Consider the following 11,597-nt stretch of genomic DNA (forward strand, 5'->3'; position numbering starts at 1 on the left):
CAACCTCAGTTGTCTGCCTTGAGGCTCCACCTTGGATAACAGGGGTTTCTACTGTTTCCATTTGAGGACCAGGCAGTGGCTGTACTGGGCTGGTTGAAGAGAAGAGGTCACGGTGGTGCTGAGGCAGTGGTTCCATTTCTGGTCCCTGGCTTGTTTCAGGGAACTGGAAAGGGACAGAGGCTTTTCACCCAGGCTTATAGCTGCCCCTTCCCTAGATTGGGGGCTAGAGCTTGCATCCCCTCTGTACCCCCAAGCTCTGACCTCTTCTGTGATTAATGAGCTGACGATTCCACATCGATAAGGAATTAACCTGGAGCCCCCACCCATCAATAGGAGTCTAGGTCCCCAGCCCCACCCCCACAGACGTAGTGCTCCAGGGTCCCTGAGCAGACCAACGCTGTACTGCTTCACACACCCACAGCCAAGTCCTTTCCCCCATTGCTGCCAGGAATTAACCTCTTAACTGCCTGTGTACACCCCGTCATCCATCCCTCCCTGCACACACACACACACACACACACACACACACACACAGGCAGCAGCTGTTTATATTGGTTTAATCCATGTCAAATGTAGTTTACAAAGGGAAAGGACAAGTACCTTTGTATAGAATATACAGACACAGCATCACACCATGGGGCCCACGGGAGGGGCGGGGAGACGACACTCTTCCCTGGGAACAGCAGCTCTAATCCCAGGAATGGTTCTTGGCAGAAGGCTGGGCAGCCAGGAGCACCCTCATCCAGCCCCAATCTCAGCCCCTGCTGTGGCCCGGTTCCCATTTTTGTGCCTCCCCCCCCCCAACTCCTTATAAAGAGCCCCAGGAGCTAAGACTAAGGAGAGGATCATGTCCCTTGGGGCATGTGCCCCATGTCTGGGAGAAGAAATATACACCACTGAACACCGAGCACATGGGAGAGGGAAGGGACACCATGGGAGAAGGAGAGGCAGGCACCCCAAGAGGTGGATGGGCCGAGCCCCCAGCCAGCCCTGAAGGAGGCACTGCTTCCAGGTGTTCTTAAAAAAAGAAAATCATACAACCAAAGGGGACGGGAGAGGTGAGGGGGGGAGTTATCCCATTTATACACAACATTGTAAACATACACGTCTATATTACATGTGCTTCAGTCTGGTGTTTGCATGTCTGTCTGTCTGTCTGTCAGTCGGTCGGTCTGGGGGCTGGATCTCAGGAGCCTTGCCCTGCTACCCACCCCACCTACACCTCCCTGCCCCACCCTGGGAACAGAACCTGGAACAGGTATGGTCCCCAATCCTGGTGGGAGTGTGGCAGGGTCTGGGCCTCTACATCCACTCTGGCTCCAGAGGCCTGTGTGCGTGCGTGCGTGTGTGTACATGTATGTACATGGGGAACCTGTGTGCAAGTATGTACAAGGGGTAGGGTCACATCACAGAGGCGGCAGGTGGGGCTGCTTGAGGCAAGGCCTGCCTGGGGTGGCTAGCTCACAAGTAGATTCTCCGCAGGTCTCCGGGTGCTGTGATGGTGTTGCACTGAGGGCACAGCTTCTTGGCACCCTGCGGGGAGAACAGGGAAGGCTTTGGTTATGCACACAGGGCTGCATGCTTGCTCATGTGAGCACTGGGCTTATACCAGTTGTGTGCTGGCACCTTGGTCCTGTCAGCCAAGGCTGGGAAGCATGGGCAGCCTCTGTGAGCAGGCAGGCACGCTCCTGTGTTGGGGGGATGCCAGGATCAAACCGCCTGGCCAGCCCCGCAGCAGGAGCCCCAGTAATGAGAACAAGGCTGGGTCCAGCTGTGGCTGCCGAGGCCCTAACGAGATTACACACGGCCTTTGATCAGGACACAGAGCCCACGTCCGGGCCTTTTATTGCTGTCTCCGGGCGACATTTTAATGGCTGCTCCCGAGCGAAGAACAGGGGCAGGAGCAGAGGGAGCTTAGTAATGGGAGGGGGAGGGGCTGAGGCCCTGGTCCTGCTTACCCACACCCAGCCTCCTTCTGACCCAGGATCTCACCAATATGTGTGACACAGTGGGCCTTCCCTTCTGGGGGGTGAGGGCAGAGGAAGGGAGCAAGCAGTGACCCCACAGAGGGGGGAGGCGAGAATGTGGTGAGCTTGGGGAGGGGGCGGGGATCCTGGCTTATGGCTGTGTTCTATGCTCCTGCTCCCCCTCGCCCCTCCTCATTCCTCTCTCAAAGCAGGCTCAAGCATAAGCAAGGACATCTGGGCAGTACCCCAAAACAGCCACCCATTCCCCAATCCCCATGCCACCTCACCAGGGTCCGCAGCCAGCACTCCTCGCAGTGCACATGCCAACACTGGATGGACGTTAGGGGCATCGAGTATGAGTCCTAGGGAGGAGGTGGGCAGAGAAGGGACACACTGAGGTTGGCCCACCCTCTAAAGAGGTCAGATGACAGTGCAGAGACCCTCTCCAAACCCTAGGGGGCACTGAAGCCTGACCAAGGGCACCCATAGGTCCCCTTCCTCTCACCATGCAGATGAGGCATTTGTAGCGGTCCCCACGGGATAGCTGCCGTTCAAGTTCCCTGACCCGAGCCTTCAGGGCCTCAAATGTGGTCACAGCTGAATCTTCGGTTATTCTGTAAAGAGGACAGCATTCGTTGGGCAGACTGCAGGCTGGCATCCTTAATCTAAACCTTCAATCCACACCCTTGAATTCCAGAACCACAAATACAAGTAGCTCCCAGATGCCCCTGCCCATATCCTATATCAGTGAACTCCACACTCCAGAACTGAACCCCTCACCCTCCTTGTTCCTCCATTTCCATCCTGCTGAATTTCTAAACCAGATATCTGGGAACCATTCTCAAAGGATTCCTTCCTGAAACCATCCTTTTTACCTCTGACATTCACTTGATCTTAGCCAAAAGGCTGAGAAGCGATCCCCCTGATCCAAAATCAGTCATCTAGTCCCTAAAACTCTGGAATTTCCTCACTTCTTCCTGCCTCTGCCATCACTCATCCAGGTTCTCACGGTTTCTTCTACGGATAACTCCGCTAACCTGAATGGCATGGCTTCTGTACTGCCAGTCCCCTCATTCCATTCTGTTCTCCCAGCATCTAGAATTTTACAAATTTGACCGTTTCTACTTCCAACAGTTCGTCTCCCTCAGGATAAAGCTCTACCAAACTCCTCACAAGCTTACAAGGACCTCCTCGGTCCATCCCCAGCCGGCCACATCCTTCAGCACCCTGCCACATCCTTTAAGCTCTACCCACACCAAAATACCAAGTTTCCCCCACATGCCACTGGTTTTCATTCCCTTGGCTTCTTGACACTTTCTGCTTCTGGATCATCCATCCCCACCTCCTAACTCACTAGGTTCCACCTCATGGTTCAGGTCTAGTTAGTTCCCACCTCTTCCCAGAAGCCCATTGGTGGCTGCCTCTTCTGTGCTCTTCCAGCCCCTGTACTGGACTCCACCACAGCAATATAACTACAAATGTCTTCGTCTCTGCTAGACTCAGTTCCCTGAGGGGAAGCTACTCACCCCACCAACATGACTATGGACATTAGCTCCACACTAGGCACGTGGGTATGAACAAACATTTGAGCATGAACATACATTTGCCAAATAAAGAGCCAGTCCAACCCGCAGGGAGAGTGAGAGATGAGGGGACTGGATGAGTCCCACATAATACAAGTCCCTGGGGTACAGGCCTGGCCTGCTCAAGGGCTCCTTGTTGTGTCTTCCGAGTCCTCACCTGTTGTCCAGGCACTGCACAAGAAGGTCCCTACAACCTCTTGAAGACTCTTTGGGCTGCAATACTGAGCAGGGAATAGTGGGACTATCTCAGGGAGTGATCCGTCCCTCCCCTTCTAAAACAAGTGAACAGAACCTAGAGGAGCTCACAAAGGGGAAGAATGCTTCCTGGAGGAATAGAAAAGATGGTCCTGGAGAGGGCTTTAGGGAATAATAATGAAAATACAAATCAAAGCTAAAATTTATTAAGCACTTACTAAATGCCAGGGATGGTACTGAGGGATTGAAAATGACCTTATTTGCACCTTACAAAAACCCCATGAGGAGATTATAATATTCCCATTTTATACAGGAAGAAACTAAAGCAGAACTGAAACATTAAGTAGCCTGCCCAAGGTTCAGAATGGGGAAGATGGGATTTAAACTGTCAGACTGATTCTGTGGTCAACCAATAACTGTGACTGACCGCTATTCTACACTGACTAGACCCAGGAGACAGGCCTCCAGATCGAGGAACAAAGGCCAAGAAGCCTAAGAGCCCCATCTGGCTTGAAGTCTCGCCCGTGGGTAAGCAGAAAGCGATAGTGGGAAAGGAGATAGTATCCATGAAGACCTCAGATGCCACAATCAGAAGAAAGTGAAGTTTATCTCACAGGCAAAGGGAACCTGTTGAGGATGTTGGAAGAGGCTATGACAGGACAGAAACTAAGCCTTAAGACAGCAACCAACTTTGATCTCTGACCTTTCTCTCTCAGGGCAGTACTAGCAACAACGTGACTTCCCGATGGCTGTGTCCCTCTATCAGGGATGCTCTAGAGCAGCGGTTCTCAACCTGTGGGTCGCGACCCCTTTGGGGGGTCGAACGACCCTTTCACAGGGGTCGCCTAAGACCATCGGAAAACACATATATAATTACATATTGTTTTTGTGATTAATCACTATGCTTTAATTATGTTCAATTTGTAACAATGAAATTGGGGGTCAAGACAACATGAGGAACTGTATTAAAGGGTCGCGGCATTAGGAAGGTTGAGAACCACTGCTCTAGAGCCATTCACTCCATGGGTCCAGGATTCTCTCTGCCCTGCCTCTCTCCAGGGAAGCTGAGAAAGGCTCTGGCTGATTCCCTGAGAGTATTCACTCAACTTTCCAGCTCTGGAAGCCTTAACCACCCCCACTCTCCTTACAAGCACCTATGCAGCTGGCTCCTCCCCTGGCATTTTGCCAAATGCCATATGTACCATCCCCATCTGGACTGCTATTAATTCCTGACAATGAGACAAGGATGGGTAGCTATGCTCCCTGCCTTTCTAAGGACCAGGCTGGGCATTTGCCAGGTCCTATGTGGTTATTTCAGGAAAGGGGAAACTTAAGGCATGGAGCTGGGGCAGCTTACCCCAGAGTAGAAAACTAACTCTCAAACCCCAAACCAGAGAATGAGCTAGAACCAGAAAGGCAAAAAGGATGGGGCCAGGAGAGAATGAAGCCATTTCCCACTCCATCTCCAAAAGCTCCAAGGCCACATCTAACCCCAGAGTCCACCCTATCCTGGATTTGCTCAGCATATACCATGCCTCTACTCTTTGCTTCCAGCCCCCGACCCAGGTTGGTTGTGAGCTATTCCTGAGTCCCTCCAGGGCATAGGGTGGAGAATTTCCTAGAAGCAGCCATGGCATCCTGCTTTCCCCCTTCCCTGGGTTATGAAACAGATCTAGGTGGGAAACCATATTGTGTACAAGGAAAAGTCATGGGGACTAACGGGGCCCAACCCAGGCAGACCCAGATCCAAGGACTGAGCCAGTCCCCAACCTGTTCCACAGCCCTGCCTGTGCTCACACAGGTGGGATAGAAATCCCGACTTCCCCAGCTTTGGGTGGGTAGTACCTTCATGGATGGCCACTGGCTCTGGCCCCCACCTCCCCTTCGGGCGCCATCCCTGATTAATGATCTTGTCTTTCTGATTTATGAGCAGCCCCTTCAGACGAGGGTGGGCGCCCCTTATGGCCCCGCCCGCCCCGCTCAGCTGGAGTAGGAGAGAATTATTAAATAAACATCCATACGTCATTCCTTCCCCCTCCCCAAGCTGGTTGCGCCGAACCCGTGCGGCCCGCTCCGGCGCTGACACAGAGCAGCTGCGGTGATTCATGGGCAGCCGGGCCCTGCGCCGCGGCCCATACATCATGCCAGCAGCACTTGCGGCCCCGGCCGAGATAAACTGATCAACCACAACGGGCTGGAATGAATTTATGACAACACAAAATGGAGGGAAACAAATGGGAGGTGACCCTGGGCCACCGACCCGGCCCTGCACCGGCCTGCAATCCACTCTCCTGGCAGAAGGCAAGATGGAACACTGGTCCTGGAATGAAGAGGCTGCCTTTTAACCCCAGGCAACCTGCCTCCAGTGGAGGGAGGGGATGGGTGTGGGAGTTAAGCAGTGGCCAAAGGCAGCAGCTCCAGACACCTCAAACTGGACAATGCCATCTCCTGAGGCTAGAACTGGCCTTGCTTGGGTTTCTGGAAAGGCAATACAGTGCCCAGCTGATTTCAAGTCCTTGTGGCTCCTGGGGATCCAGGCCCCCTGGATTAAGTGCTAAGGGAGTCCCCTTTCCCTTGCCAGGGAACCTCGGCCAAAAATTCCAACCAGAAGTGATGAGACCCAATGCTCCTGCCTAAAACCCACTGCAAGCGCCACCCAGGACAAGAAAAATGAAACCAATTTAGCTCCCGATTAAGAAACAGAAACTGGAGATGAATCAAGTGTGCCGGCTGGGCTGGGTGGCCATACATCACATTCCCCGGGTGGAGGCCGCTGTAGCGGGCGTGCAGGCAGGCAGGCAGGCAGGCGGACTGCTCCTCCCTCCAACAAGGCGCCCAGGGCCGTGGCCCAGTGATCAATTCAGAGTCATGCTTAGCACCAGCTGGGCCCCACTGTCGGCTGTGTGCCCAGGGCTGCAGGACTAAGGGAGGGCCTGGAACCTTGGTGGCCCCTCTCTTCCTACGGAACTGCTGTCCCAAGGGTTCCCCTTCTGGCCACTCACTTCTCGATGTCACTATTCTTGCATGTCTTCTGCATGGCCTCCTGCTTGCTGCTCTCCCCGTTGCTGGTAGATGGCATCTCTGTTGGGACAGAGAGGCAACTCATACTATGGCCGGACTGGGCAGCATCGGGGAGGGGTTGGGCCTGAGTCCCACCACTACCCAAAGGATGTCCCCTTCCCCCTACTCCTCCTAACCTGTGTTAATACTTACCATCACTGGCCCATTTAGAGAACTCAGGTGTGATGCGTGTGCTGGGAGGGCCGCCACTAGAGGAAAGGAAGGAGAAAGAACAAAGTGAGCCTCGAAGGCAGGCAAGGACAGCCCTGAGGGTGGGTATCAGGTTGACCCCTGCCTCAGGGCTTCCCATCCCCCTCTAGCCCACCCCCAAGCCTGTGCCCACACTTGCTTTAGGACTGCACCCCGGAGCGCCTCTCTCTCCTTGGCTTCACCAGGCTCCTCGCCTGTGCAGGGGATGATGTCAGCCTCCGTGTATCTGGCATGGTGGTCAAGGACAATGGATCGTAGTTTGCAATAGGCCTTGAGGGTTGAATCCTGCCCAGAACTGAGACACTGACCCCAGGGAGGGGGGGTAAGTGCCAGAGGTGTTAGCTACTTTGCTTTCCCTTTGGCCTATTCCACAAGCCCCACCTTGTCCCACAGTGCCCCAAGGATACTGTGGCTTCCCATACTCCAGAGTGTCATCCCCATCCACATCCAAGTCAGCATCACTGTCCGGATTCTCTTTGCCGCTGCACATGACGAAGCCAGAGCCTGTGGGAAGCAGGGTGTGAGGATTGGGGGGCCAACAAGACTAAGCCAAGGGTGCCTCTTCTGTTGCCTCTAGGTGGAGGTCAACTTTTGGGCCAGATAAGGCCCAGACAGACACTTGGGCCTGGAATATAGAGAGCCAGATACGTAGGTGCTCTGGACTCTGATATTTTAGTCCCTTTCACTCTGTATAACTCATCCTTATCAGCCACTGCTTGCTGCTCCGAGTGGTTTCATAAACTAGCCCCTTCAAATACTACCTCAGGTCTTCAGGAGATACCCAAGCCTGCTGTCCAGATCTAGGAAGAGCAGGAAGAGAACACATTCTGGTCTTACAAGATCACCCCATCCAAGACCTTGGCATTCCTTGTGTCCCATGGATTAGACAGAGAAGTCCATCAGAGGGGAGAGCAGGCTGGCTAAGGCCAGTCAGAGCCATACAGCAGGACCCCAGTCAACATCCTGATTTTGGCTGCCAGGTCCTTGCCATCAAAAACACCAGGCAGCTGTTCAAATATTTGGTGTCTGAAGCGACTGACATTAATTATTCATCTCCACCTCACTCAGCCCAGATTCCTGGACAAGTGCAGTTATAAAGGGATTAGGAGGGGACAGATGAGAGGAGAGGCATGCACACCTGCTTCTCAAAGCAGCCCATGAAGGCAACCAGGCTGGGCAGAGGCAGGGCCAGGCAGGCAGCTGACCCCATCAAGATGCAACTGGTCCGGCCACAGGCAGACTCTTGGCCAACGGGGCGGGAGCTGCTGAAGCTACACTAGGCCCACTCACTCATCATGCGGCCTATCTTCCAGGACTTCTCTTCCTGAGAGCCCAGGTCAGAGGCCACAAAGCTGCTCCTCCCTCCCCACCTGTCTTCCCTCAGAAGTGGTCTGATATTTCAGTCCCTTTCACTCTGCATAACTCATCCTCCTCAGCCACTGCTTGCTGCTCCAAGTGGTTTAATAAACTAGCCCCTAGTGGTCTCAGACCACGCACTTCTCACTGGCCACAAAGTAGCCCTTCTAGGATAGAAAGAGATGAAAGCAATGGAATCTGTTAGGAGTGGAATCAGTGGAATCAGAAAGGAAATCCTTAAAGAGATGAGGAAGAAGCTCAGAATTCTGCCTGATGATCTCAGAAATTTCTTGTCCTTTCTTTCCATTCTCAGGCTCTTATACCCTCATCAGGGTAACAGTCTCGTAATGGGTCCTCAAGCCTCTTGTCTTTTCCTCATCCGGCTTCCCATGTAGTTCTGACCCTTCTTTTCCTTGCTCCAAAACTGACTGTGGCTCCTCACTGCAAGCACAATCCAGCCTGGCTCCTCAGCCAGACCCATTAGGATCTTTTTCCCTCACTCACTCCACAAGCCTATGCATATGGACAGACTACTTACTGCACCTTAAGCACAACTCTGCATGTCCTGCTCTTAAGACTGCTCATGCTATTCACTCCATCTGGAATGTTCTCCATCTTTCAAGCCCATTTCAAAAACATTTTCTTCCCAACCCTTCTCCCTTCTGTCTCTGGTCTCTGGCCTGACAAAGGTCCCACCCATCCCAGAGGTAAGCAGCACCAGGGAAAGAGAAAGGCTAGGCATGCCTAGGTTCCACCCCTTCTGACAGTCCTCATTTGACCTCCATACTCAAGGCATCAACAAACGCAGGCAGGTCAGCAGCAGGGCCATTAAGCTGAGAAAACACCAAGTTACAGCTCTGTCTCCTATTCACGGCCAGGTGTCCTGACAAGCAATTCCTGCCTTGTAGGTGAGTGGCACCTCTATAAACCCTCTGACAGTTTGGGAGACAAACTCCGCCATCAATCAGAATGTAGCTATCAGGTTCACTTACAGCGTGTACCCCCCAAGCCCTGCCAACCCCCCTCCCCCAAGTACACACAGCTCAGCAGTCAGCCTCACATCCTCGGCTCAGCCTGGCCCTACCCAGCCCTGCCTATTGGGCAGAAAGGAAATGAAAGAACCCATGGCAAAGCTGAGAAAACAGGGCACCCCAAAGCCCCAGCTTCTCAACACTTAAAGCAGCCTGTGGCTTGAAGTCCTTTCCTCTTCGGTCCTATTGCCGCCAGGCCTGGAGCAGGACTTGAATGTTCCAGCAGAACATAGTTACTGTAGTTTCCCAAACCCTACATGTTTTCTCTTGCCCCCATGCCTTCAGACCTCCTGTTCTGTCTGCCTAGAACCTTGGCCCTCCTGGTCCACAGAACACATGCCTGCTCATGCTGCCAAGTGTGGCTGGCTCAACCATGCCTTCTACTATTCAGTCATAGTGCCTACACACAGTAGTTGCTCTATAAATACTTCCTGAATGAACTTCCACCTCAACAACATTCCTTCAACCTTTACGGGACTCATCCTCTGCCTGGCTTCACATTGAGGACACAAAGTTTCAAGATCTGATTCCTACCCTCAAGGTGCTGAGTATGGATGAGACTTCTCCAGATATTTCCTCTACATGTGCTCTTTCCTATGCAACCCCAAAATCATATTTATTGTCACTGACCCTCACCAGATTGAAAGCCCCAGTGTGATTCACGACTGTGATTTTAGCGTCATCCAGCAGAGCTGGCCAGGCCCATAACAGGTACCATACCACACACCGGAGCAATAATGGCTACTTGCTGCTCCAATAGGTCCTAGGAGCCCTGCGCTAGAAGGCAGGCCAAGGCCTGTTAGCTGGTGGCCTGGAGAAACTTCTCAGGACACAATCTTCCCTACCAGCCCCAGTCGACCTTCTGTTCCTCTGACCAGGCAGGCAGGACAGAGAGCACGACACCTCGTTTCCCGAGGAAAAGGGCTCTGTCTCTGGTCTGAGCAGTTGACTCTGACCCTGACACCATCCCCTACTGGAGACAGATGTTGGGAACCTCTCCCTACCCCCACAGGTGTTCAGAACAGGCTGCTGCCGCCAGTTTCACTCCTGTGCTGCCCCAGCCTGCTCCAACCTCCTTCCTAGCACATTAAACTTTATTTTCTTAATGAAATGTCACTTGCTGACTTCTGGCAGAATCATAATAAAAAGAAACGGCCATAAAGCCGTTTTATGCAGACAGTGCCCCCTCCAGCTTACCCCCCTCCCCCACCGGCTTTGAGAAAAAGGCTCCACAGTCATTTTATGTTTTCAGCTGCTGGAACATCCCAAGCCAGTACTCAGATGCAAGATGGCACAGAGCTCCTTTCCAAGCCTCTGGCTCCTGTTCCATGTAGCTTTGGGGGGTAATAGGCAAGCTGCCACTCCTGTTGCTGCTGCTGCTATCCAGGGAACGGACTCAGCCCCCAGGACCTCCAAGATGACCCAGGGTACCCTTTAGTCACTAAGGAGGTCCCTTGCTATGGTTTGGCCCCACCTTTTTAAAAAAAAAATATTTTTTATTGATTTCAGAGAGGAAGGGAGAGAGATAGAGAGATAGAAATATCAATGATGAGAGAGAATCATTGATTGGCTGCCTCTTGCACGTCCTCTACTGGGGGGGAGGGGGCGGAGGGGGGGCGCAGCGGGATCGAGCCGCAACCCGGGCATGTGCCCTTGGCTGGAATAGAACCTGGGACCCTTTAGTCTGCAGGCCAACACTCTATCCACTGAGCCAAACCGGCTAGGGCTGGCCCCACCTTAAGGTGGCACAAAGGGCTGGGCTGCTGCCTACAGGCAAATTAAGCCTGGTGGTCAGTGATGCTCAACACAGTGGGTCCCAGTCCTGGGAGGGCAGGCAATGCGAAAAATACCTTCCCGCCAAGTGAACTCTTAGCAATAGAGGAGAGGGTTAAGTGCAGAAATGATAGGCAAGTCTAAATTTTATAAAAATGACCCCCCTCCCATAAACTCATTTCTTCCTGGGTCATTGAGAAGGGGGAAAAAAAGAAAAAAAAGATCAGTGTTAATTTAATCAATTGATCAAATAATCGATTGAGAAACTGGAGACGCCTGTTTACTGGGGGCTGTAATGTCCTGGAACCTGAAACCCACAAAAATGGAGCCATTGATTTCCTCACCTACTGCTCCCAACAAAACCAGATCCTTAGGGAGAAAGGCAAGTCTGGGGTCCCTCCAGAGGTCTGTGCTCTCCAAGG

The 11,597-nt window shown here is 52.8% G+C and overlaps 1 protein-coding gene across 2 annotated transcripts in view; it reads right to left on the reverse strand.

Annotated features, from left to right (window-relative positions):
- Window positions 1-540: 540 nt before the first annotated feature.
- RNF220 (ring finger protein 220) overlaps window positions 541-11,597 on the reverse strand; it is a 19,995-nt gene continuing 8,938 nt past the window's right edge. For both annotated transcript variants that reach the window (XM_023761870.1, XM_023761869.1), the window contains exons 5-11: window positions 7,423-7,519; window positions 7,155-7,241; window positions 6,959-7,014; window positions 6,748-6,826; window positions 2,473-2,581; window positions 2,255-2,329; window positions 541-1,533 (exon numbers count right to left, since the gene is read on the reverse strand). In XM_023761870.1, coding sequence (XP_023617638.1) covers window positions 1,462-1,533; window positions 2,255-2,329; window positions 2,473-2,581; window positions 6,748-6,826; window positions 6,959-7,014; window positions 7,155-7,241; window positions 7,423-7,519 — 575 coding nt within the window. In that variant the 3' untranslated portion in view covers window positions 541-1,461. The remainder of the gene's footprint in view (window positions 1,534-2,254; window positions 2,330-2,472; window positions 2,582-6,747; window positions 6,827-6,958; window positions 7,015-7,154; window positions 7,242-7,422; window positions 7,520-11,597) is intronic.

This window comes from Myotis lucifugus, unplaced genomic scaffold (assembly GCF_000147115.1).
Source record: "Myotis lucifugus unplaced genomic scaffold, Myoluc2.0 scaffold_222, whole genome shotgun sequence".
NCBI classification, from domain to species: Eukaryota; Metazoa; Chordata; class Mammalia; order Chiroptera; family Vespertilionidae; genus Myotis; species Myotis lucifugus.